This window comes from Bos indicus x Bos taurus, chromosome 17, assembly GCF_003369695.1.
Source record: "Bos indicus x Bos taurus breed Angus x Brahman F1 hybrid chromosome 17, Bos_hybrid_MaternalHap_v2.0, whole genome shotgun sequence".
NCBI lineage: Eukaryota > Metazoa > Chordata > Mammalia > Artiodactyla > Bovidae > Bos > Bos indicus x Bos taurus.
Genome location: NC_040092.1, coordinates 28,206,860 through 28,233,585, shown reverse-complemented (window position 1 = coordinate 28,233,585; position 26,726 = coordinate 28,206,860). Strand labels below are relative to the sequence as shown.

The 26,726-nt window shown below is 49.3% G+C and overlaps 1 protein-coding gene across 2 annotated transcripts in view; it reads left to right on the top strand.

The window, feature by feature from the left end:
* POLE (DNA polymerase epsilon, catalytic subunit) overlaps positions 1-25,462 on the top strand; it is a 61,062-nt gene extending 35,600 nt beyond the window's left edge. Inside the window, exons 30-49 of one of the 2 annotated variants that reach the window (XM_027567138.1) lie at positions 1,091-1,303; positions 1,573-1,782; positions 2,039-2,182; positions 3,564-3,704; positions 3,857-4,010; positions 4,088-4,194; positions 4,407-4,583; positions 4,666-4,889; positions 5,012-5,232; positions 5,467-5,671; positions 6,857-7,030; positions 7,934-8,059; positions 10,604-10,736; positions 12,843-13,044; positions 14,300-14,431; positions 14,552-14,745; positions 22,448-22,648; positions 22,950-23,075; positions 23,727-23,816; positions 23,963-25,462. In XM_027567138.1, coding sequence (XP_027422939.1) covers positions 1,091-1,303; positions 1,573-1,782; positions 2,039-2,182; positions 3,564-3,704; positions 3,857-4,010; positions 4,088-4,194; positions 4,407-4,583; positions 4,666-4,889; positions 5,012-5,232; positions 5,467-5,671; positions 6,857-7,030; positions 7,934-8,059; positions 10,604-10,736; positions 12,843-13,044; positions 14,300-14,431; positions 14,552-14,745; positions 22,448-22,648; positions 22,950-23,075; positions 23,727-23,816; positions 23,963-24,076 — 3,288 coding nt within the window. In that variant the 3' untranslated portion in view covers positions 24,077-25,462. The remainder of the gene's footprint in view (positions 1-1,090; positions 1,304-1,572; positions 1,783-2,038; positions 2,183-3,563; positions 3,705-3,856; positions 4,011-4,087; positions 4,195-4,406; positions 4,584-4,665; positions 4,890-5,011; positions 5,233-5,466; positions 5,672-6,856; positions 7,031-7,933; positions 8,060-10,603; positions 10,737-12,842; positions 13,045-14,299; positions 14,432-14,551; positions 14,746-22,447; positions 22,649-22,949; positions 23,076-23,726; positions 23,817-23,962) is intronic. The other variant, XM_027567140.1, reaches the window with a different exon arrangement.
* The last annotated feature ends 1,264 nt before the right edge of the window (positions 25,463-26,726 follow it).

The following is a 26,726-nucleotide window of genomic DNA, read 5'->3' as shown; positions in this document are numbered from 1 at the left end:
ATCTCTTCATTAAAGGCAGGGCAGTCACGGTCCAGCCCATACTCAGGAGAGTCATACAGGGCGTGAACAACTGGAGTTGGGGTCATTGGGGTCATTTTAGAAGACTGTCTACCCCAGGGTCAACCCCACTGTTGATTAGGTAAATGGAAAATCAAATATTTAGATGCCACATCACAGCAAAAAAAATGAGTGTGGTGACATCAGGTGTTAACACGTGGGGAAATAGGATCTTGTCTGTATTTCTGATGGGAGTGTAAGCAGGTCTTCAGGCAGCACGTGAAAGGATGGTTGTTGAACCCAGTTTCTGGTTCTGAAAGAGTGGAAATGAACAGTTCGTCATTTTAGAATATCATGGATAGGTCAGCTGGTTTATATGCATAATAGAGTATTCTACAGTTAGAATGAATGGACAGTGTCCACATGTATCAACAGGGATCAATCTCAAAAATGTATCATTGAGTAAAGAAAGGAAGTCACAGTATGTGTACCATGTACCTCTATTCATATAAAACTGCAGCTGAAAGGAACAGTTTATGGGTTTATAGATTCAGAGTAAAAGTACAAAATGTGCGGGGAGTGATAGACACTTGGGGGCTGGGCTTGAGAAAGAGGAGTCCTTTACCTATGTTTTACAATATTTCTTATTAAAAGGAGAGGATTCTGAAGCAAACACAGAAAAATATAACATTCACTTTGTAATGGTGGTACCCAAGTGACGTTTTCTTTCTGACCTTTTCACTGTTAAAAGTTTAAAAGTAGGTTAGTTTGGGACTTCCCTGGTGGTCTAGTGGCTAAGACTCTTTGCTCCCAATGCAGGGGGCCCGGATTCCATCCCCAGTCAGGAAGTTAGCTCCCACGTGCCACAACTAAAAGTTTGCATGCTGCAACTAAAAAGATCCCGCATGCCACAACTAAGACCTGGCATAGCCAAATAAATGGATTTTTTAAAATATTAAAAGAATAGGTTAGTCTGTAAATGAGTGTGTTCAAGTATTTTACTTTATTTAGGAGTTCACTTTGGGTGGGTTTCTAGAAGGGAGATTTATCAAGAGAGAGAGAGCTATTTTAAGGCTCCTTTGGATCTTTGCAGGTGGGCATGGCCCAAGCTTCAGAAGGTTCCCAAAGCCTTGGCTCCCCCGACATGGAGGACTTTGGCCTCACAAAGCCACCTCACTCGGCAGTGCCCATTGCTACCAAGAGAAAGCGTATCCACTGTGAGAGGCAAGAGGGATCGCAGGACCTGGAGCTGACGATGCCCTGGCAGGAGGTTTTGGGGCAGCCTCCGGCACTCGGAACCACCCAGGCAAGAATTCTCAGGGAGTCTGGAGTGGCTGGTGGGAGAGAGGAGCAGGAATGCTGGTCAGGCCTAACCTGTGACAAGCCATCTCCCTGTGGGATCTCCTGAGTAGTGCAGGGGCCTAGAAATGGGGCTTGACCCCTGAGGAAGTTGGTATGATGTGCCCAGATCTTACAGAGCTTGGGAGCTGCGAGATTTAGTTGCTGTGGAAGGGTGTTTCTGTTTCACTGTATGCTCAGCTCTGTTTGCCATCTCCTCCTCTTGACCTGTCCCAGGAAGAGTGGCTGGTCTGGCTCCAATTCCACAAGAAGAAGTGGCAGCTGCAGGCTCAACAGCGCCTTGCTCACAAGAAGAGGCGGCGTCTGGAGGGGGCAGAGGGCACACCAAGGCCTGGGGCCATCCGAGAGGGGCCCTCCACAGGACTGGGGGGCTTCTTTCGAAGAACAGCTCGCAGCATTCTGGACCTTCCATGGCAGATTGTGCAGGTGCAGACAGTGATCAGAGGGAGGGCAGGACACCCCTGAGGGCAGGAGCATGGCTGATGGGAAGGGGTATTTGACCAGCTTACGATCCTGGGGACCTGGTCTGGAGTGGGGCAGAAGGGGCAGGGCTTTACCTGTGTGCCTCTGTAAAGGAGCTGGTTCTGGAGGCCACCTGGGAGATGGCCTGTGCACAGGTATTGAGTGCTTTCTGTGACAGGGTGAGACATGGAGTGCTATACAATCTGTGTTTCCTTTTCAGATCAGTGAGACCAGCCAGGCTGGCTTGTTCAGGGTATGGGCTGTCATCGGCAGTGACCTGCACTGCATCAAGCTGAACATTCCCCGGGTGTTCTACGTGAACCAGCGGGTGGCCAAAGCAGAGGAGGGCCCTTCCTATCGGAAGGTACGGGGGGCAGCTCTTGTTTCTGGTCACTGAGGTCAGCGGCCTGCTCAGCCTCTGAGGTTGCCTCCACTATGGCAGAGGCCACATACAGATTCAGGCTTTGCAGATACAAAGACCATGTGAGCTTTGTGACCTTGAGCAAGGTGTTCTGGTGCCTCTATCTCTCCTGAGAACCTTCTTGGGATGCTGCAAAAATTAATTGAAATGATGCTGTGGAGCACTGAGTGAATGCTCAGTGAGGAAGCTGCGGGTATCATTGTCTTGGTGGACCATCTCTTGTATCTGTTGTCCATGTAGCAGGGAAAGCGCTAGGTGGACGTTTGTCAGAGGCTGCGGGCTCTGTCTCCATAGGTTCTTCTGATGTGAACAGCTTTATTGGGGTATAATTCATATGCGATACAGCTCTCTCAAAGTATACGACTCAGTGGCATTTAGTGTATTCAGAGTTATGCGGCCATCTCCCCTGTCAATCTTAGAACATTTTCACCACCCCACAAAGAAACCCCAGCCCCTTAGCAGCCTTTCCCCTCTCCCAGCCCTCAGTAAGCACTGGTCCAGATTCTGCCTCTAGGTTAGCCTGCTGTGGACATTTCACATATGTGGAATCCTACAGCAGGTGGTCCTCCTCTCAGCTGGGGCGTCCTCAGAGGCTCCTGCCCAGTGTCTCCATCCGAGCTCCCAGTTAGCTCTGCCCAGGGATCATTTACTGAGCAAATGACATCTGATTGAGGAGATGAGACTAGAGTATTTGTAACTGGCAGCTATACAGAGAATGCTTCTGGAAAAGGTGAAATCCAGTTGCCACCAGAAGATTCAGCAGAATGTGGATCCTGGAAGAGGACAGGGAAGGAGTGGGCAACAGAGAACAAATGATCTAGGATTCTGAGCTTTCTTAGATGTGTGTGATGTGAGTGAGTAGAACATCCTTCCTTTAGGGTGTTTTCCCCTTGAGGCACCCCTCTCCTGCTCCCTCCTCGCCAAGGTACCCACACTGGCTGGACAGGGGTTCCATTCCTAGTCTTCTGTCCACGAAAACATAGCTTCTCTCTGGGTTTTTGCTTCCTGCACCCTTAGGTTACACCCAGGAGAGAACAGAGGAAAATGTAGCAGGAGCACCTGCCCCTCACAGTCTGGGAACTTGTCTACTTTTTGAAGCCTCAGGCGGCTTCTTGAAGCCAGGCCCAGACCTTTTAATTTTACTGATAGGGAGAAATGGGCTATAGGACTTTACTCTCTGGTTGTGTGCAGACATCCTAGGACTGTTTAAACAATGCATGTATGTGTATAAGAGTGTGTGCACATGTGTTTGCCTGTGCATTGCTGCAAACGTTACCACTTAGCTCAGTTGTGGGGTGAGGTCACTGTCACATGGTGTCACCAGGTGAATCGAGTCCTTCCTCGCTCCAATATGGTCTACAACCTCTACGAATACTCGGTGCCAGAGGACATGTACCAAGAACATATCAACGAGATCAACACTGAGCTGGCGGCGCCAGACATCGAGGGCGTGTATGAGACTCAGGTGATTATTTTCCCAGCTGAACGGTGCAAGGATCCACCTAAATGGAATAGAGGGAAACAAACCCAGTCGAGGCATGGACAGGCCAGCAGCAGCAGCTGGGCCTCTGCCTTCCCCCGTCAGCCCTCACACAGCCCCGACTGCCCCTCTTCCAGGTTCCATTAGTGTTTCGGGCCCTGGTGCAGCTGGGCTGCATGTGTGTGGTCAGTAAACAGCTGGTGAGGCACCTTTCAGGCTGGGAAGCAGAAACCTTCACTCTTGAGCACCTGGAGATGCGTTCCTTGGCCCAGTTCAACTACCTGGAACCAGGTATGGCGTGTGCCGGCTGCCCTTGCTTGGCCCTACTTCCTGCACATCTCAGGGTGACAGGCCATGTCCTCCTGCAGGCAGCATCCGCCACATCTACCTGTACCACCACGCACAGGGCCACAAGGCTCTCTTTGGCATCTTCGTACCCTCACAGCGCAAGGCAGCTGTGTTTGTGCTGGATACGGTGAGTTCTGGGCAGGCCATGGGACAGCCTCGCTGGGGGAGGCACACAGCCCCGGGTAGGAAGCTCCTGCTCCCTCCTCCCTCCCACCACTGCCTTGTTCTTGCGAGAGTGAGAAGTGGATCTGCAGAGGTAGCCCTGCCGCCTATGTCCACTCACAGGGCTGCCCCTCCTTCCCAGCGGGAAGACGGCTGACCCACCCCTTGTTTGTCTAGGTGCGAAGCAACCAGATGCCCAGCCTCAGTGCCCTGTACTCAACCGAGCACAGCCTCCTGCTGGAGAAAGTGGGCCCTGAGCTTCTGCCCCCACAGAAACACGCTTTTGAAGTTCGTGCTGAAACAGACTTGAAGATCGTCTGCAGAGCCATCCAGCGCTTCCTGTTGACCTACAAAGTGAGTGCCATCGGGATCCCATGCTGTGAGAGCCCCCTCCCCAGGGCCTGGTCCACCTCACTGCTTCCTTCCCTGCACTCAGGAGGAGCGCCGTGGGCCAACTCTCATTGCTGTTCAGTCCAACTGGGACCTGAAGAGGCTGACTGGCGAGATCCCTGTCCTGGAGGAATTCCCACTGGTGCCTGTCCGCGTGGCTGACAAGATCAGCTACGGGGTCCTGGACTGGCAGCGCCACGGAGCCCGGCGCATGATCCGGCACTACCTCAACCTGGACACGTATCTGTCACAGGCCTTCGAGATGAGCAGGTGGGCCGAGGGGAGGGGTGCTTCTGGCCGTCTTGGTTGTCACTGGCCTCACTGGACTCTGGGGGCAAGAAGACATTCCCCAGTCATTTTCAACTCCTGGGGTTGACCCTGTGCCCCTGCAGGTACTTCCACGTCCCCGTTGGGAATCTGCCTGAGGACATCTCTACCTTTGGCTCCGACCTCTTCTTTGCCCGCCACCTCCAGCGCCACAACCACCTGCTCTGGCTCTCTCCTACGTCTCGCCCAGACCTGGGTGGGAAGGAGGCCGACGACAACAGGCTCGTCATGGAGTTTGATGACCAAGCCCCTGTGGAGATCAACAGTTCCGGCTGTTACTCCACAGGTGGGTGGGCAAGGCACACCAGGGACTGCTGTTCCTGCTGTTTGTTGCCATTCTGGGCTGGTGGGAGCACTCGGGTGTACTGGGCTGGGAGCTGAGCCTGCAGGGGGCCTCTGTGGGTGTGAGCTGTGCAGTCAGCTGCCCTAAGCAGCAGTGATTTTTCTGAGATGGTGCTTGCTGGGATCAGGCTCCACACCCAGGAGGGGTCAGTGCACAAGCGGTGATGTCTGTGTGTAGTGTGCGTGGAACTGGATATTCAGAACCTGGCCGTCAACACCATCCTGCAGTCTCACCACGTCAATGATATGGAGGGGGCCGACAGCATTGGCATCAGCTTCGATGTGATCCAGCAGGCCTCCCTGGAGGACATGATCACAGGCAATCAGGCTGCCAGCGCCCCTGCCAGCTATGACGAGACAGCCCTCTGCTCCAACACCTTCAGGTACCCAGGGGCTTGCCACCCTGAGAACGTCACCTGCCCTTTGGTTCTTGTACCCTCAGCTCTCCAAAGGCAGAACAATAGTTTGCCTCCAGAAGGAGCAGTAGAAATCCTTTTATCCTCTGTCCTTGTTTTGGAAACTGAGAGCTAAGTCAGTGTCAGGGGGGCTTCCCTCTGCCTGGTCAGAAACCAGCACGGGGCCAGACTCTTTTCTTCGCTCACGGGTGGCACTCACAAGTGCCGCCCTGCAGGTACCGGTGACAGTTGCAGGTGCTGCCTTCTGGCCCGCTTCCTATGGCCAGAGGTGTGCCTGCAAGAAGTCGCCAATTTACTTGGAGTGTGGGTGTTCACCGAGCATCTGCTGTGGGGTGCACAGCAGGATATGAACATGGGTAAAGCCACACAGAAAGTGGTGCAAGTTGTAAGGTGTGGGTATCGGGAGAGAACTGCAGCGGTGGCACGGGCAGGGAGCATGTGCTCGCATAGCCCCACTAGGCAAGATGGCTGTCACCCATTGTAGAAATGAGGAAACTGAGGCCCAGGCTTGTGGCCATAGTGCAGCTGAGGGGAAAGGTTGGTGCTCAAGAGCAAGTCTTGTGGTTCCAGAACTGTTTTCTACAACTGCCACCCTGTTGCCTTCTCACAGAAAGAGGACAGAACTGGAGGGAGGGGGTTTCAGGCCAGGGGATTTGTGGAAAGAAAGCCTCAGCAGCCAAAATGCACGTGGTGTAGTCAGGGCCAAGGACTGTTTGGGCAGAGAAGCAGCCAGTTCAGTCCCAAAAGGTGGTGCAGTCAGACTGCAGGTGACAGAACCATCATACTGGCTTTGTGATACCGTTTGCAGAGTCATCTGGGGCGATTTAACCAGGGGCAGTTGTGATGAAGCAGTCCGTTAGGATCCTGACTGGCATAAGGGAGAGGGGGCCCTTGAGGTCTCTGCTGTGAGTCTCTTTCTGGTTCTCGCAGCAGTTAGGTACCTCCTTGAAGGGCACCCACATCTTCTCAGCTCTGTCCTGGCTCTGTTGGAAAAGCCGGAAAGGTGGTGTTGAGTTGGGGGTGCAGATGAGTTACAGAGGGGCGAGGAATGGAGTCTGGACAGTGAGAAGAGAGGGCGCAGAGGCGACAGCAGAATGGTGAGGAGCTGGTGCCAGCGACAGTGGGGGGCACCCTCTGAACCCCCTCCTGCAGGATCCTGAAGAGCATGGTGGTGGGCTGGGTGAAGGAGATCACGCAGTACCGCAACGTCTACGCCGACAACCAGGTGATGCACTTCTACCGCTGGCTCCGGTCGCCGTCCTCGCTGCTGCACGACCCTGCCCTGCACCGCACGCTGCACAGCATGATGAAGAAGCTCTTCCTTCAGTGAGTGCTGCCAGTGGCTTTCTCCAGGCTTGCTGATCCCTTGGTCCCCAAACCAGAAAGATGGCTAGTCAGCACCTCTGGATCAAGAGTCCACTTCTAGGCTAGTGGTCCATAGTGATCAGATGGGGCCCAGGAAGAGCTTAGCTGCCGTCACAGCTTCCAGAGACACGCTATATGGTGCAGAGTCTCTGCTGCTTTTTTGTAAGTCATTGCACACTGTGCTTATCATTCGGCACCTCGCTTGTCTTCGTTAACAGTAGGTCTTGGAGAGCTATGTGTGGATGTACCACACTAATGGATGTTTCGGCTGCTTCCATAACTTTTGTTGTCACGGTAACCAACCAAGGAATGGTCTTGTGCGTGAGGTCATGCAAACATGTCTAGAATAATCTCCAGGAAGTAACACTGCTGCAGGTCTAATGGATATTTTCAGATAAATTTAGAGAGGTAAATGCTAATTTGAATCAATATTGTCAGCTCCCTGTAAAGGTTGTACAGTTGGCTGTACTACCAACTCTTGGGAACCAGATTGGGAATGCATGTCCCCATGCCAAGCCCCACTAACAACCTGCTGGGATAAAATGCTCTCTTGGTATACCCTTAATTTGCAGTCCTAATTATGAATGAAATTGGACTTCCTTTGACCGTTTTTCCATAGTTTTCTTTTGTGTTTTTCTCATTGATCTGTATGAGCTCTTCCTAGATAAAAAGTAACCATTTTTCTGTGATACGAGTTGCAGATTTTTTCCTACCTTTGTCTATGGTTTTGTCTGTGGTAGGGTTTGGCCGTGCAGACCTCTTTGTTCTTTGTTACTTCTGGGTTCTAGGTATATGTTCTGCTTCGGGACCATTAACTGTTTTCTCTGTGATGTTTTGACCTTTGATTCTAAACTTGGTCTGCAGACTCATCGCTGAGTTCAAGCGCCTGGGGTCATCGGTCGTCTATGCCAACTTCAACCGCATCATCCTCTGCACCAAGAAGCGGCGGGTGGAGGACGCCCTGGCCTACGTGGAGTACATCACCAACAGGTGTCAGCATTCCTGTCCCCTTCCTTTGCTCATGTTCTCATCTGCCCCATTTACCTGCTGCTGACAGACTTCCTTAACAAATCTTGTAGTGTGGCTCTGTTGGTAACAAATCCTTTCTGCCTTTGGGTATCTGAAAAAGCCTTTATTTCACCGTTTTTTTTGAAAGATACTTTTGCTGGGCATAGAATTGCAGATGGATATATATATATATATATAATTTTATTTTATTTATTTATTTATTTTGACTGTGCTGGGTCTTCATTGACTTCCCTGGTGGCTCAGACTGTAAAGCATCTGTCTACAATGCGGGAGACCTGGGTTCGATCCCTGGGTCGGGAAAATCCACTGGAGAAGGAAATGGCAGTCCACTCCAGTACTATTGCCTGGAAATCCCATGGACAGAGGAGCCTGGTAGGCTACAGTCCGTGGGGTCGCAAAGAGTCGGACACGACTGAGCGACTCCACTTTCATTCCCTTTCCTTGGGTCTTCACTGCTGCTTGGGCTTTTCTCTAGTTGCAGAGAGGGGCACTGCTCTGTGGTTGTGGTGCGCCGGCTTCTTACTGCAGTGTTTGTCTTGTTGTGGAGCAGGCTCTAGGGTGCACCAGCTTTAGTAGTTGTGGCTCATGGGCTCAGTAATTGTGGCTATCAGGCTCTAAACCACAGGCTCAGTAGTTGTGGTACAGGGGCCTAGTTGCTCTGCAGCATGTGGGATCTTACCTACCCGGGATGGAACCCATGTCTCCTGTGTTGTCTGATGGATTTCTTACCACTGAGCTACCAGGAAAGCCCGTAGATAGATATTTTTTGAAAGCCCTTTTTTCCTTTTTGTGATTCTTTTTGGATAAGTTTCTGTTGTTATATCTTTAAGCTCACTGATCTTCTAGAGTGTTTTATCTGCCATTAATCCCATCCAGTATATTTTTTATTTCAGACACGACAGTTTTCATCTCTAGAAGCTTGATTTGGGTCTCCTACATTTCTAGAGTCTGCTTAACATGTTCAGTCTTCCTTCTAGTTTTTTTTGACACATGAAATACAATTATAATAACTACAATTATAACTTCTAATGTTCTTTTCTGCTCATTATAATATCTATGTCAACTCTGATTTGTTTTCAACTGATAGATTCTTCTCATTTGTTGTGTTTCTCTGCTTCTTTGCCCACCTGGTGATACAGGACTGGATGACAGACATTAAGAACCTTGGCTTGTCTGTCGGCTACTTTTGCATTCCAGTAAATATTCTTGAGCTTTATGTTACTTGAAAACGGTTTGATCCTTTTGGGTATTTATTGAGATTTATAGTCAGAGCCAGAGCAATGTTTAGTCTAGGGCTCATTATTACCTCTGTTGAAGCAAGACTTCTGTGAGCACAGCCCCACATGCCCCTATGTGTGAGGCTCTGACACTGGTGGGAGCAGGTACTCAAGGCTGGTGTGATTTTTCTCACACATGAGTGTGATCTGTGCTCTGCTAAGTGCTGGAGGACGAGCCACTGTACTCCCTGGGGTTCCCTCTGCAGCTCTCACCTGTCGTTCTCTCAACACTGGTCCCTGTTTCCCACTCCTGGTTACCTCAGATGTCTCCTTAGTATTATGTTTATCATCATTTTCCCTAGGAAGCTTGAGGGATAATGTGAATTCACCTTAAATTCATTTTATTTTATTTGTTTTTGAAATTTTATTTTATATTGGAGTGTAGCCAATTAATAATATTGTGATAGTTTCAGGTAGATAGCAAAGAGACTCAGCCATGCATATACATGTATCCATTCTCCCCCAAACTCCCTTCCCATGCAGGCTGCCATGTAACATTGAACAGAATTCCCTGTGCTATACAGTAGGTGCTGTTGGTTATCTATTTTAAATATAGTAGTGTGTACATGTCTCTCCCAGTCAAGCTCCCTAACTTCCCTTCTCCCAACTCTTACGCCCAGCAACCATAAGTTGGTTCTCTTAAGTCTGTGAGTCTGTCACTGTTTTGTAAATAAGTTCATTTATATCATTTCTTTTTAGATTCTGCATATAACGGATATCATATGATATTTCTCCTTCTCTCACATATTTCACTCATCATGACAGTCTCTAGGTCCATTCATGTTACTGTAAATGGCGTTATTTCATTCTCTTTTTATGGTTGAGTAATATTCCGTTGTCTATATGTACCACATCTTTATCCATTCTTCTGTTGATGGACATTCAGGTTGCTTCCGTGTCTTGGCTGTTGTAAACAGTGCTGCAGTGAACATTGGTTGCGTGTGTCCTTTAGAACCATGTTTTTCTCTGGCTATATGCCCAGGAGTGGGATTGCAGGGTTATATGGTAACTCCATTTTCAGTTTTTTAAGGAACCTCCATACTGTTCTCCATAGTGGCCACACCAATCATTTTCCCTAGAAAGCCTGAGGGATGATAAAATGTGAATCCACTTTAAATTCATTTTTAAATAAGTAGAGGGTGAACAGATAATAAAAAAAAAGGAAAGTAGAGTAAAAGGGGAAGACTGTTGATTTCATTTAAGCGATTTCTGTCTTGTTTCTTTTTAGCATCCACTCTAAAGAGATCTTCCATTCTTTGACAATTTCCTTTTCTCGATGCTGGGAATTTCTTCTCTGGATGGATCCCTCTAATTATGGTGGAATCAAAGGAACTGTTCCATCTAGGATTCACTGTGGACAGGTAAGAGGTAACCAGTCTTGGAGAGCTGAGGTTGGAATCTGAAGCAACTTGAAAGGTCCACTTTGTCCCTTCCGTGCACACTTGATGGTCACAAGCCGAGTTCCAGGCATGGTTCTGGGCCCCAGTCATGCAGCAGTAAACGTCATGAAGTCTGTAAGGGAAAGGATCATGAACAAGCAGACAAGTAGATGTATATGGCAGCGTCGACAACAGTAAGGGCTCAGGGCAGACAAAGCTGGTAGGGGCAGAGAGGCCTGGGGCAGGGGCCAATGTGGATGGGGGGTCTAGGAGTCCTCCGAGGAGGTGATGGGACCGAGATGTGAAGCTGCCTTGAGTTATGGCACAGGCAGGGTCAGTGGTCACAGATGTGGACAAAGAGCTGGCTGGGACCAGGCCACTTGGGCCTGAGGGCTGTGATGGAGACTTGGCTTTTATTGATGGGGAGATTCTGAATGGGCAGGTGTCAGGGCCTGACTTCCACTTGGGTCCTGAGTGGACATTACTGCAGGATGTCAAGGTCTAAGTGGAGCCCAGTTAGTGTCGGCCCAGAGGAGGATGCAGGGCAAGGCAGAGTCAGGGAGAATGACTCAGGTGGGTATTGAAGCGGGTGTGGACAGGCCAGTGGGGTGATGCTTGGGACACAGGGGTGATGTCTGAGCGTGCATGTTGTATGTGAGGGAGCTGCGCCTGGATGTGTGAACCCCAATGGGCGGGGCAAGAGAGCAAGTGTGGGGAGAAGGGAGCCGTGCTTATCTGGGGCACGTGGTGTTTGCTGCCCCTATTGTTTGCTTAATGTGCACAGGTGGAGATGCAGGGGTCAGGTAGTGACTGTGCGTCTTGGGTGGGGGGCATGAAACTTGGGGTCATCTGTGAGCCTGGCAGTTGGGGCTGGTGAGATCACCTGGAGGTAAGTATGAGTTGAGAGGACAGCCCCCCCAGGGCAGGTCCCCATGGAGGAAGCTACCAGTGGGTTGGGGAGCTGGGGGGGTGGGGCCTCAGGTGTCAAAAGGAGAGCACCCCCAGAAGGAAGTCGCCATCTGCCGAGAGCAGACCAGAAGCAAAGGCTGCCCTTGGTGCTGGAGTTGGGAGGCTCACTGAGACCACATGCAAGGGAAGGAAGTGCAGCCATGTCGACGAATAGGGGAAGGCAGGAGTAGTTGCTGCTGTTAATAAGGATGGTAGCTGTCAGAGTTCAGATGTTGAAATAAAGGTGCTGTATAGAAAGGGGACCTTAGTCGGGGGTGGCGGGGGGTCGTCCACCAGAACTAGATCTTTGGCAGAACTGATAACTTACGATGTCAGATTCGTGGTCTCCAAAGATTTAGTTTCGGAACCAGGGACCAGGCTTGATCACTCAAGAGCTTTTGTGTAGTAGTTTTATTAAAGTGAAAAAGGGACAGAGAAAGCTTCTGACATAGACATCAGAAGGGGACAGAGAGTGCCCCCCTCGCTAGTCTTAGCAAGGGAGCTATATACTTTATTACAGTAAAGGATCTTACCAGACCCACTCCCTCAATATAAGATAATAAGATTAGAACTAACAATAGAGAGGTCTTAGCAGACCACTCCCACAACATATGTCTAAAGATAACAAGATTAGTCAGAAGGCTCTTGTTAAGGAGCAAGATACATTGTTATATTGACTAAGACAAAGCAGTGTAGAAAAAATTGTTTGTCCTTTGCTCTTCCTTGAGAGCCCCAGACCCCTTTCTCCTTCTTGAGGGGCCTGGACTCCTTATCAACCTACCTAAGGATCAGTTCTCAGAACTGTGACCGTCCCAGGAAGAGATCCAGAATTCAACAAGAGAGGTGGTCACCCAGGAAGCACCCTTGATTCTTCCCGTCTTGAGAAGTGCGAATTGAATAATTTTAAAGTGAATCCTGTGAAACAGCAAATGAAAGTAACAGTCAGTGCCTTACTGAGAATGTACCAGGTACATTCTGTACATGACCTTGTTCTTGGAGCCGTCCTGCAGGAATCTTGGGCTTGGGGGCTGGAACGACTAGATGAACAGGACACAAGACAGACCCAGGCTCCGCTGGGACACTCCCCACCATGCGGTGGTGCTGTGGGCAGACATTACTGGGATTGTCTTTGTGTCAAAGCAGGACTCCCCAGAAGAGGGCAGAGCACAGCAGGGGGAACCTGAGGAGGAGGAGGACGAGGACGAGGAGGAGGAGGAGGAGGAGGACGAGGGAGGCACACAGGAACTGGATGTCGAGGACTTGCTGGAAAACAACTGGAACATCCTGCAGTTCCTGCCCCAGGCAGCCTCCTGCCAGAGCTACTTCCTCATGATCGTTTCAGGTGAGGGGTCCACACTCACCATCACATCTGAGTCATGCGGTGGGAATAATGTGGCCCTGGTGGGAGCCTGCCCAGCGTGCGTGCCCTGGCTGCATAGCACTGTGAGAGGCAGAAAGAAGACCCTCGGGCTCTGCCCAGGCCCCAGACCTCTCACAGAACCCCATGGTGAGGAAGGCTGCCCTGGGGCATCACAAAGGCTTCATAGTCCCACCCCCGAGGTTGTGCATGTACACTTACAGTGACTAAAGGAGATCCCATGTAGAGGAGTTTCAGTTCAGTTCATTCACTCAGTCGTGTCTGACTCTTTGCGACCCTATGAATCGCAGCACACCAGGCCTCCCTGTCCATCACCAACTCCCAGAGTTCACTCAGACTCACGTCCATCGAGTCAGTGATGCCATCCAGCCATCTCATCCTCTGCCGTCCCCTTCTCCTCCTGCCCCCAATCCCTCCCAGCATCAGAGTCTTTTCCAGTGAGTCAACTCTTCGCATGAGGTGGCCAAAGTAGAGGAGTTTAGATACTCCTAAATCAGCTGCCCCACTGGCTGGTCTCTCAGGCTTAACTTCTAGTGTGAGAAACCCCTATATTTTCATTTGGGGCTAAAGGCATTAGTGGTCATTATTAACACCACATGGTAAATCAACTATACTCCAATCAAAATTTAAAAAAAGAAATAAAAGTTTAGTGTTTGCAAACCAAGTTATTTAGGTTGATGTGAAAAAGAAATGAGAAGTTAAGCACACATTGTAATTCAGAACTAATCAATAGAATAGAAGAGTTGATGAAGAGCATCATAAATTGTCAGCAGACATAGATACAGGTACATCTGTGTATATAGCGACAGAGGGAGTTCTGCTTATGATTATTTTATCCCCTGTCAATTTATATTTGAGTTCTTCACCTTCTCAAGTTCTCTTTTGGAACGAGTGGACCCGTGGAGTTTTTGGAGAAGTGTGTTGACCCCAAGAGGCAAGGTGAGCCCTCTTTTGCACCAGTTGGTGTGAAGGTTGGTGCTTGCTGCCTCAGCTGTGCAGCAGTCGCTAAGCGTGAACCTGGGCCTCAGAGAGTGCCCTGATTGTTCCTGTTTGTCTAATTGACTCTGGCTCATCTCAGTGCAGCAAATAGAATCATCACCAATAATGACATTTCAGCCTTGTCTGGCTAGCAGCGGGACCAGCCACAGGGTACCTCCGGATTCTGGGATGTGTGAGGCGTCGCCGACTCTCGTGGCCTGAGCCTGCCCTCTCTCTGCAGCATACATCGTGGCCGTGTACCACAGCATGAAGGAGGAACTGAGGCGCAGCACCCCAGGGAGCACCCCCGTGAGGAGGAGGGGAGCCAGCCAGCTCTCCCAGGAGGCCCAGGGGGAGGCCGGAGCCCTTCCTGGTGAGCATCCTTGCTGTGTGAGGCCACCAGTGTGTGCTTCTCAGGGTCCCCATCTCCTTCCCTTGGTGTCCTTGCCGCCCTGTGAGGTAGCGAGCAGGCGCCATGTTGCTTCTCTCCCAGGAATGATCACCTTCTCACAAGATTATGTGGCAAATGAACTCACTCAGAACTTCTTCACCATCACTCAGAAGATTCAGAAGAAAGTCACAGGCTCTCGGAACTCTACTGAGCTCTCAGAAATGTTTCCTGTTCTCCCCGGTTCTCACCTGCTGCTCAATAACCCTGCTCTGGAGTTCATCAAATACGTGTGCAAGGTGAGGACACTCCCACTGATGGGTGTGCAAGTCACTCCTCTATTCCACAAACACCCACTGCACCCAGTCTGTGCCGTCGCTATGGGAAAGACCCCTGTCCTCACAGAGCTCACACTCCCCTGGAGGGCACAGGTGAGCTCAGAGAGCACAGGTGCCAAGAGGTGAGTTCAGGGCAGGGGCAGGTGAGAAAGGACCTCTCATGGGTCCTGGGCTGAGACCATGAGGACCGAGAGGGCCTGGCAGTGGGTGGATCTGACGGAAGAATGAAGTCTGGGCAGAGGGATACAGAGCCCCTGGGAGGAGGGGTGACGGGGCGGTGCTGTGAAAGGTGAGCAGTGGGACAGCAGAGCCAGCTCGTGGGTCACATGAGGCCAGTGGGCCAGACCAGGAACTGGACAGGGCACCCACAGCATCCGGGCTGCTGTGGAACCTAAGAGGAGAGCTTGCTCGGACGCTGAATGCCTTCTGGGAAAGGTAGGCTGATTCAAATGAGGGATAATGTTACCAGATAAGGACCTGGCAGGCGTCCCCTTACAGAGCACTTTACTGTCCATTAAGTTACCTCCCAGCACTCTGTTTCACAGTGATCAAGTGACTTCTCATGGTGGTTAAGAAATGGCTTAATATAACACTTTAACTCCTTGGTAGACTTCAGAATTTTTAAGTTCTATTTTTATTAAAGTATAATTTACATACAGTGAAATTTACCATTTTTAGAGTGCATTTCATGGGGCAGCCAGTCATGTATTCACCACCACAGTCAGGATACAGAGTCGTACATCATTCTCCAAAGTTCCCCACCCCTGGTACGTGCTGATCTGTCTGTTTCTATGTTTGTTTTTTATTTTTAAAATTTTATGTATTATGGCTGTGTTGGGTCTTCGTTGCTCTTTGGGTTTTCTCTAGTTGAGGTGAGCAGGGGCTATTCTTCATTGCGGTGCAAAGGCTTCTCTTTATGGCAGCTTCTCTTGTTGTAGAACATAGGCTCTAGAGCACACAGGCTCCAGTACTTGTGGCCCGAAGGCTCAGTTGTTGCAGCTCCTGGGCTCTAGAGCACAGGCTCAGTAGTTGTGGCTCATGGGCTTACTGCTCTTCAGCTTGTGGGATCTTCCCGGATCAGGGATTGAACCCGTGTCTACTACATTGGCAGGCAGATTCTTTACCACTGAGCTACCAAGGAAGCCCCCATGTCCCTATGTTTATTTACTTTTAAAATTTTTCTCTGTGAAGTGCGGTTGTTTGTGTTTTCACATATGGATATGTGAACTGGCCACCAACAGCAAAGTACAGAACGTTCTCCACCCCTGAGAGTTTTTCCATTTGCTTCCCCTTGGGACTCAGCCTCTCCTCTCGCCTGCATCCCTGGAACCACCAATCTGTCTTCTGTCCCTGCGTTGAAACCTCTTCCAGAATGTCATACGAGTGGAGTGGTTGGTCACGTAGCCTTTTAGGTCTGATTTCCTTCACTGAGCAAAACGCACCTGGGGTTCCTCCATGTTGTTGCTTGTTCCTTTCCATTGCTGACTAGTGCTCCACTGTATGGGAGGACCACAGCTTCCCGATTAAAGGACATTCAGATTGTTTGCGCTTATGGGTGACTGCCAATAAAGCCACTATAAACATTCTCATATAGGTTTTTGTGTGAACATAAGTTTCATTTCTTTCAAGTAAAAACCCAGCAGGGGAATTTCTGGGTCATATCGTGTTTTGTAAAGTGGCTGTTTTGCATTCTCATCGGTGGTGAGTGACTATAGTCCAACTGCTCCACACCCCGCTGGAACTTTAATTGTTAATTTTCAAGGTTTTATCTGTCCAAATAGATGTGTAGTGGTATATCATCATGTTTTTAACTTGCATTTCCCTAATACTACTGGGCTTCCCTGTTAGCTCAGTTGGTAAAGAATCTGCCTGCAATGCAGGAGACCCTGGTTCGATTCCTGGGTCAGGAAGATCTGCTGCAGAAGGGATAGGCTACCCACTCCAGTATTCTTGGGCTTCCCTTGTGGCTCAGCTGGTAAAGGATCCACCCGCAATGTGGGAAACCTGGGTTCGATACCTGGGTTGGGAAGACCCCCTGGAGAAGGGAGAGGCTACCCACTCCAGTATTCTGGCCTGGAGAATTCATGGACCATGCGGTCACAAAGAGTCGGACATGACTGAATCACTTTTACTTTGCATAATACTAATGATGTGGAGATTTTATTCATGTGTTTGTTTGCTCTTTGTCTTTGGTGAAATGTTCAGATCTTTTGCCCATTATTAAGAACTTTTTTTTTTTTTTTTAATAATTTTTATTGGAGTATAGTTGATTTACAATATTGTGTTAGTTTCAGGTGTACAGCAAAGTGAGTCAGTTATTGGGTTGTTATTCTTATTGTTGAGTTTTGAGAGTTCTTAATATATTCTGGATATAAGTCCTTTGTCAAATGTGTGATTTCCAAATATTTCTTCCCAGACTTTGCCTTGCCTTTTCAAAATTTCCTTGACAGTATTTTTCAATGAGCAATGGATCTTAGTTTTGATCTAATCGTTCACTTTTTAAGGGTTGAGCTTTTGATGTCATATATAAGAAATCTTTGTTTTAACCAAAGTCACAAAGCTTGTCACTTATGTTTTATTCTAGAATTTTTATAGTTTTAGGTTTTATATTTAGTCAGTCCATTTTGAGTTAATTTTTGTACAATGTGTATGTTATAAATTGAAGCTTCCCTAGTGGCTCAGTCAATAAAGGGTCTGCCTATAATGCAGGAGACCTGTGTTCAACTCCTGAGTTGGGAAGATCCCCTGGAGAAGGTAATAGCAACCCTCTCCAGTATTCTTGCCTGGAGAAATCCCATGGACTGAGGAGCCTGGCAGGCTATAGTCCATGTGGTCTCAAAGAGTTACCCGCGATTGAGTGCCTAACACTTTCATATTTGTGCATAAGCATATCCACTTATTCCAGCACCATTTGTTAAAAAATTCGCCTTTCTCCATTTAATTATGTTTGTGCTTTTTTCAAAGCTTAACTGGCTGTGTATGTATATGGATCTGTTTCTGGGTTTACATGTCTGTCTATTCTAAAACACCACACTGTCTTAATTTCTGTAACTTTATCAATAAGTTTTGAAACCAGGTAGTGTGAATGCTTTATCTTTATTCTTTTTTTCAAATTATTTTGACTTAATTTGCCTTTACTTACGAATTTCAAATCAGTATATCAGTTTCCGTTTAAAAAAAAAATCCTCTGTAGACTGTTGAAGGGACACCCTGAAGCAGGTTGAGAAGGTTCCTTGGTGCCTTGATAATGGTCATTTCCTGAGAGTAAGTTTGTTTTTCGGCCGCATCTTGCGGCATGTGGTACTTAGTTCCCCGACCAGGGATCCAGTCTGTGCCCCCTGCAGTGGAAGCAGAGTCTTTTTCTTTTTTATGGATTTTAAAAAATTTATTTGCTTTTTAATTGAAGGATAATTGCTCTACAGAATTTTGTTATTTTCTGTCAAGCCTCAACATGAATCAGCCATAGGTATATATATGTCCCCTCCATCTTGAACTTCCCTTCCATCTCCCTCCTCATCCTTCCCCTCTAGGTTGATACAGAGCCCCTGTTTGAGTTCCCTGAGCCATACAGCAAATTCCCATTGGCTATCTATTTTACATATGGTAACATAAGTTTCCATGTTACTCTCTCCATACATCTTACCCTCTCCTCCCCTCTCCAGTTGTCCATAAGTCTGTTCTCTGTGTCTTTCTTCATTGCTGCCCTGCAGAGAAATTCTTTGGAACCATCTTTTTAGATCCATATATAGGCATTAGTATACAATATTTATCTTTCTCTTTCTAACTTACTTCACTCTGTATAATAGGCTCTAGGTTCATCCACCTCATTAGAACTGACACAAATGTGTTCCTTTTTATGGCTGAGTAATATTCCACTGTGTATTTGTACCACAACCTCTTTATCCATTCATCTGTTGATGGACATCTAGGTTGCTTCCATGTTCTAGCTATTGTAAATAGTGCTACGATTGGGGTACATGTGTCTTTTTCAATTTTGATTTCCTCAGGGTGTATGCCTAGGAGTGGGATTGCTGGGTCATATGGTGGTTTTATTCCTAGATTTTTTTAAGGAATCTCCATACTGTCTTCCATAGTGGCTGTATCAATTTATATTCCTACCAGCAGTGCAAGAGAGTTCCCTTTTCTCCATACCCTCTCCAGCATTTATTGTTTGTAGACTTTTTGATGATGGCCATTCTAACCAGTGTGAGGTGATATCTCATTGTAGTTTTGATTTGCATTCTCTAATAATGAGTGATGTTGAGCATCTTTCCATGTGTTTGTTAGCCATCTGTATGTCTTCTTTAGAGAAATGTCTATTTAGGTCTTTTCCCCACTTTTTGATTGGGTTGTTTGTTTTTCTGGCATTGAGTTCTATAAGCTGCTTGTATATTTTGGAAATTAATCCTTTGTCAGCTGTTTCATTTGCTGTTTTCTCTCATTCGGAGGGCTCTTTTCGCCTTGTTTATAGTTTCCTTTGCTGTGCAAAAGCTTTTAATTAGGTTCCCCTTGTTTACTTTTGTTTTTATTTCCATTACTCTAGGAGGTGGGTCATAGAGGATCCTACTTTGATTTATGTCATTGAGTATTTTGCCTATGTTTTCCTCTAAGAGTTTTATAGTTTCTGCTCTTATATGTAGGTCTTTAATCCATTTTGAGTTTACCTTTGTGGAAGAGGTGGCAAGAATACACAGAAGAACTGTACAAAAAAGATCTTCACAACCCAGATAATCACTATGGTGTGATCACTGACCTAGAGCCAGACATCCTGGAATGTGAAGTCAAGTGGGCCTTAGAAAGCATCACTATGAACAAAGCTAGTGGAGGTGATGGAATTCCAGTTGAGCTATTCCAAATCCTGAAGATGATGCTGTGAAAGTGCTACACTCAATATGCCAGCAAATTTGGAAAACTCAGCAGTGGCCACAGGACTGGAAAAGGTCAGTTTTCATTCCAATCTCAAAGAAAGGCAATGCCAAAGAATGCTCAAACTACCACACAATTGCACTCATTTCACACGCTAGTAAAGTAATGCTCAAAATTCTCCAAGCCAGGCTTCAGCAATATGTGAACCGTGAACTCTCTGATGTTCAAGCTGGTTTTAGAAAAGGCAGAGGAACCAGAGATCAAATTGCCAACATCCGCTGGATCATGGGAAAAGCAAGAGAGTTCCAGAAAAGCATCTATTTCTGCTTTATTGACTATGCCAAAGCCTTTGACTGTGTGGATCACAATAAACTGTGGAAAATTCTGAAAGAGATGGGAATACCAGACCACCAGATCTGCCTCTTGAGAAATTTGTATGCAGGTCAGGAAGCAACAGTTAGAACTGGACATGGAACAACAGACTAGTTCCAAATAGGAAAAGGAGTTCATCAAGGCTGTATATTGTCACCCTGCTTATATAACTTATATGCAGAGTACATCATGAGAAACGCTGGACTGGAAGAAACACAAGCTGGAATCAAGATTGCCGGGAGAAATCTCAATAACCTCAGATATGCAGATGACACCACCCTTATGGCAGAAAGTGAAGAGGAACTCAAAAGCCTCTTGATGAAAGTGAAAGTGGAGAGTGAAAAAGTTGGCTTAAAGCTCAACATTCAGAAAACGAAGATCATGGCATCCGGTCCCATCACTTCATGGGAAATAGATGGGGAAACAGTGGAAACAGTGTTAGACTTTATTTTTCTGGGCTCCAAAATCACTACAGATGGTGACTGCAGCCATGAAATTAAAAGACGCTTACTCCTTGGAAGGAAAGTTATGACCAACCTAGATAGCATATTCAAAAGCAGAGACATTACTTTGCCAACAAAGTTTCGTCTAGTCAAGGCTATATTTTTTCCTGTGGTCATGTATGGATGTGAGAGTTGGACTGTGAAGAAGGCTGAGCGCCGAAGAATTGATGCTTTTGAACTGTGGTGTTGGAGAAGACTCTTGAGAGTCCCTTGGACTGCAAGGAGATCCAACCAGTCCAGCCCTGGGATTTCTTTGGAAGGAATGATGCTAAAGCTGAAACTCCAGTACTTTGGCCACCTCATGCGAAGAGTTGACTCATTGGAAAAGACTCTGATGCTGGGAGGGATTGGGGGCAGGAGGAGAAGGGGACGACAGAGGATGAGATGGCTGGATGGCATCACTGACTTGATGGATGTGGGTCTCAGTGAACTCCGGGAGTTGGTGATGGACAGGGAGGCCTGGCGTGCTGCGATTCATGGGGTCACAAAGAGTCGGACACGACTGAGCGACTGATCTGATCTGATCTGATGGTGTTAGAAAGTGTTTTAATTTCATTCTTTTACATGCAGCTGTCCAGTTTTCGTAGCACCACTTATTGAAGAGGCTATCTTTGCCTCATTGTATATTCTTGCCTCCTTTGTCAAAAATAAGGTACCCAGAGGGGCATGGGTTTATTTTAGGGCTTCCTATTTTGTTCCATTGGTCTATATTTCTGTTTTTGGAACCACAAGAGTCTTAACCACTGGATCCCCAAAGAAGTCCCATCCTGAGAGTTTTAATCAAGGATGGTTGTTGAATTTTGTTTAGGACTTTTTCTCCCTCAGTTGAAATAATCATATTGGCTTTTATTCGTTAGTCTGTTGATATGGTGAATTGCACTGATTTTCTAGTGTTGATCCAGCCTTGCATTCTGGGGGTAAATCCCACTTGGTCAAAATATCAGTGGGCTCAATTTGCCTGTATTTTGTTGAGGATATTTGAGTCTGTGCACATAACAGTCACTAGTTACCTTACACAGTCTTTGACTGGTGTTGGTACCTAGGTGATGCTGGCCTTCCAAGTGAAGTTAGAAGTGTTCTCCCTCTTGTGTTTTCTGGAAGATACTATGTATAGAACAGTATCACTTCTTCTTTCATGTTTGGTAAATTCACTTTCATCTTTTTAATCTCTTAATTAAGTCCAGTGTTCTCTCTATGTAAGGGATATGTGTAATGTATATATATTTTAAACAATACTTCCCAATAGGCCACCCTTCTTCATTGTAAATGTACTTTCAAATTCACCCACTTTGCTTCACATTGACCATAAACACTCCCCTCAGAGACGTGTTTTCTAAGTGGTGTTTGGTTCTGTGTTCTTAGCGTTGTGCTAGGACAGGAGCTTTAGGGCTGGGAGAGGCCTGGGGAAGATGTTGGTCCTGTCCTCTCATTTACAGACAGGAAGCTTGATGACTCCTATGGCTCTGCCAGCACCACGGTGGGAGCCAGACTTCCCACGTCCACACCGCAGGCTGTAACACACATGTGTGCTACAGGGACTTTTCTGGGCTGGCCTGGAAATCCCTCCACCATGGAAGGTTGAAGTCAGCCCCTTTGCATTTGAGATGGTAAAGCTCTGGTGAACTTGGGGCTGCTCTTCATTGAGGAAGAAAGAGTCCCTAAGGGTGACAGGTAGAGCATGCTTTGGTATGTCCCAGACACCCTGAGGCCTGGGGACAGCGCCTCCATGCCTGTGACCTTAACTTGGGGAATCACTGATGGGCAGGAGGCACTTCTTACCTTTGATGCTTCTAACAGGAAAAGGAAGAGCTGAGATGCTTCTCAGAAACTGTAGCTTAAAGAACTGGCTGTGGGGTTTTCTGGTCCAGACAGCCGCAGGGAGGGCTGGGAGCCGTCCCTGACATGGGCTCTGTTCTCCGCAGGTCCTGTCTCTGGACACCAACATCACAAACCAGGTGAACAAGCTAACCCGAGACCTGCTGCGCCTGGTAGACGTAGGCGAGTTCTCAGAGGAGGCCCAGTTCCGAGACCCCTGCCGTTCCTACGTGCTCCCTGAGGTCATCTGCCACAACTGTAACTTCTGCCGGGACCTGGACCTGTGCAAAGACCCCTCCTTCTCTCAGGTGGGCCGACTCCCTCAGGCCCCTTGCTGGTCCAGTCAGAATATCCAGGCCTCAGCGGGTCAGGGATTCCTGCAGGGCCCCCAACCAACTCTGATGTGAATTAGAAACAAGCACCCTTTTTCAGGCCACTCAGCTGCCACATGCCAGAACCTTGTCCTGGTAATCACATGGGTGATGACAGTGGAGACATGAGTGTGCCCTGGAGCTGTGAGCGTGGTGGCACACTTCTTGAGAATCCCTCCATCCCTTCTCAGCACTGGGGACCAAGGAAGGTGACCTGTCCCTTTACCTGTCTGTCCAGGATGGGACCGTGCTGCCTCAGTGGCTCTGCTCCAACTGTCAGGTTGCCTACGACTCATCAGTCATTGAGATGGCCCTGGTGGAAGCCCTACAGAAGAAGCTGATGGCCTTTACCCTGCAGGACCTGGTGAGCAGCGGGCCTAGTGCTGGGTCTGCAACCAGTCTGACCACCCCTCCAGTAGGTGGAGGCCTCATCAGTAAGCAGTTTGCACCCATAGGAGCTCTCATCTCCTATGTGAGAGGTGTGAGAGCTCTCACACCTCTTATGTGTGTGCAAGTCTCAAGTTGTAGCCTGATCCTCCAAGGTGATACCTCCTGGGTCAGGCCTCGTCCACGGGCCCAGCTGACTCTTTCTTATAGCATCTGTTGGGCACCTATAGGGGCCGATTGCTGGCTTCATGGACCTTTATTCTAGTAGAGGGAGACGGACAGTAAACAAGACAAGAAAGTAACGGGCAGAGTAAAGACCTGACAGGCAGTGTGTGTGTGAAAGAGGGAAGCTTTCAGCCTTCGATGGGGGAGTGAAGACCCAAGGGAGGTGTTGGGGTTCAGGCAGGGAACAGCTGGTGCCTGGTGTGATGGATAGGGGACCGCAGACCCAGAGTCAAAGGGAGGTGTCCACAGGGAGGGTGTTGGGAAGCAGTTGGCATGTTTGGATAAAGCCCATATCAAGTCTCAGATTTTATTTGTAATTGTGAAAAGCCTGTCCGGTGCCAAGTGACTGGCCGGCTCTGGCCTGGGGCGGGGAGGCTCTGACGGGGGCCGCTTCTCCTTGCAGGTCTGCCTGAAGTGCCGGGGTGTGAAGGAGACCAACATGGCCGTGTACTGCAGCTGTGCGGGGGGCTTCTCCCTCACCATCCACACTAAGGTGGGGGCTCCCATGGACAGCCGCCCCTGCTGCCCACCCCTCTCCTCCCTCTCCCACCCCGGGCCATTTGTCGTCTCTGAGCCTTGGCCTTGCCTCCCTGTGCCTCCTCTGGGACTAGGTCTCACTATGACTGGTCATTTCTGTAGGTCTTCATGGAACAGATCGGAATCTTCCAGAACATCTCCCAGCACTATGGCATGTCATACCTCAAGGAGACCCTGGATTGGCTGCAGCTTCAGAACCCCCAAGTGGGCCATTAGCAGTCTGGGCAGTGTCCCTGTTCTCTGCTCCCATGTCCCACACCCAAGACGGGCACCCAGGAGGGCGGCCCTCGGGGAGCAGGTCACACAGCCCAGAAGTGTGAACCAGTCAGAGCAAGAATTGACTTCACTTCCCGGCTCTGGGGTTCCCTGCCTCAAGCAGGGCAGCCCTCTTTAGGCCCAGGAAGCGTTTCCAGCGAGGGGGTCCCAGGGCTGGTTTCTCACTGGATGAACACACTCTGCTGCTGCTGCAGGGCCCTTCCTGCAGCCTCAGCCCTTGCTGCCCCCTCCTTTGCTGACCTGGGGTGCCCTCGGAGGTCCTCTGTTTGAGCTGAGACTCTGAAGAGGGCTGGAAGCCAGACCCAGGGCGAAGGGGTGCCTGAGCGGAGTGTGCAGCCCCGGCTTCCAGGAGTAGTGCTGTCCTACACTCTGTGCTGGCAGCTTGTGGGCTGTGTGCCAGGGATCCTGGCTGAACCCGCGGTCACCTGGGCGTCTCTCATACACTGAGCTCAGGGGCTTGGGCTTCTCTGACCCTCACTCAGGGTCAGAGTGAGGTCTGCTGGGCTGTTTGTGTATGGCGCAGTCACCTCGTCAACAGCAGCGAGACTGGGCTGGGGGCAGGAAGGCTGAGTAGGGGGCGGGACTCAGACTGGGGCTCAGCCACAGAGGGGCCCAGCACCTCTCCCTCTGCACCTGCTGTGAGGGGACCACCGCAGCAGGAGGCCTGGGGCCCCAGGGGGATGAGGTACACCGTTATCGCAGACTCTGACATCATATTCAGCACCTGGATTCTCAAAAAGTATTTCTTCATGTGCGACACAAGGTTCTTTGCTTCAGCTCTGAGCGGTGGGGGAAGAGGACGGAGAAAAGGGCAACAGAAATGCTATCAGGATGGAGGCCACTGTGTTCTTGCCTCAGCCTTGAGTCAGTCCGAGACCTCTGACCCCAAGGGCCTGTCCAGCCTCTGACTGCCTGAGGCAAAGAGGGTCCTTGGCCTGTGCCGCCTTTAAAAGGTGGCACCACCAGTGTGTTCAGCACCCTGTTGCTTCACAGAGATGTGGACTGTGCTGTTTTCCCCTCCAGGACGGAGCTGGCTTGGAGAGTCTGCCTGCCAGCAGCCCAGGGAACCCTCTGCTGAGCAGGAGTTGCTCCCTGTGTTCCTCCAGCAACCTCAAAACATAAGACTGCCTGCCTGCACCTCATTTTTAACTAAATGCGACTGAAAGCAGAAGAAAATCAGTCAGATTGGCAAGGCAGCAAGCACATTAAATATAAATCATAAACTCAGAAACCCAAACAGGTGGGCAGTGGAAGTCGCACTGTTGGCTCTGGAGCCTGGTTTAGATCTGTCCCTGTTACCTAATTTACACTTTGACTTCTACATTTCCTAGAGTCTTTACTGTGTGTGTGTGTGCTCGCGCCTGGGTCTCTGGAAGGAAGGAGGAAAAAAGACTTAGTAACTGACGTCTGTCCGGCTAGGTTTGTCGGCTGGGTACTGCTGTTGCCCACTGGCACGTCCAGGTCCAGTGACTGCAGGAAACTTGACTCTGCTTGGAAGGTGATGGCGCCCGGCAGCCCCCAGATGGAGATCAAATCAAATTAGGGCTGGGTGGGGGAGGAGGACTAACCAGTCTTCCTGGAAATGGAGCCAGACAAGTCCCAGGGGAGCACCGAGCAGCGAGGAGCTGGGGCTGTGTGGCTCACCCCCTCCCTGCAGCAGGGCAGGGGCACCACAGCTCCCAATGGTTCCCTCAGAGGCCAGCTTTGGGGCTGGGGGTATTTGGGGGTGGTGGAGGTCCCAGGGTCACTCTCATGGTGGGGGATGGGAAACCTGAGCCCCTGGCCCGAATTCTTGAGCTACAGCCCAACCCCAACTGGAAAAGCCAGTTTCTCTAAAACTAGAGCTGGAACTCTGAGCATGTGAGTGGCCCATGGAGCTGACATCACAGGCACAGGAGGATCTGCAGGGGTGAGGGGGGCTTCTTGGGGGGGTTGCTGGGTCCAGTGAGTGGTGCTGGTCCAGTCAGCAGGTGGGAAGACCAGCTCTGACCTTGGTTGTGACAGGGTCACAGGTGAAACAATCTGTGGGAGGCACTGTGCCTCCTCAGACCTGTGCACTGGTCATTGCCATTGCTGAGAAAACTGAAACCGCCATCTGGCCAAGCTGTGTCAGAGCTGCTGAGTGGAGTGAACATTGTAGCATCCAAGGACATAACCAGATTATCCATAGGCCTGATCCGGCTGGTGCCAGCTGTTCCAACCTCGCCCTGCTGCTGTGTCCGCTCCTGTTCCCCAGGACCCAATTCCTTCCCTGGCCCCCATCCCCATGTTAAATAGAGCCTCGGGTTCTGGGTGGGCATTTTGGTGTCAGCCTGAGCTTTTGTTTTCTTTGGGAACAGTTCTCATTGCCTGCCTCCTGGCTTTCTTCCTCCTCTAGACACCACCCTTTTTCCCTATCTTGAGGTTTGGGGTCTGGGATGATGCCTACAGTAAGCTGAAGGACAGGTGTTGGGATGCACTCAGCCTGTGTCCCCCACCACTGATCCACCCGTGAGACCTGGTTGTAACCTGACTGGATTTGGGGGCAGCAGGTGCACCCACACACTGCCCAGGCTGGCTAGGGGAGATGAGGACCCAGCACACCCACCGC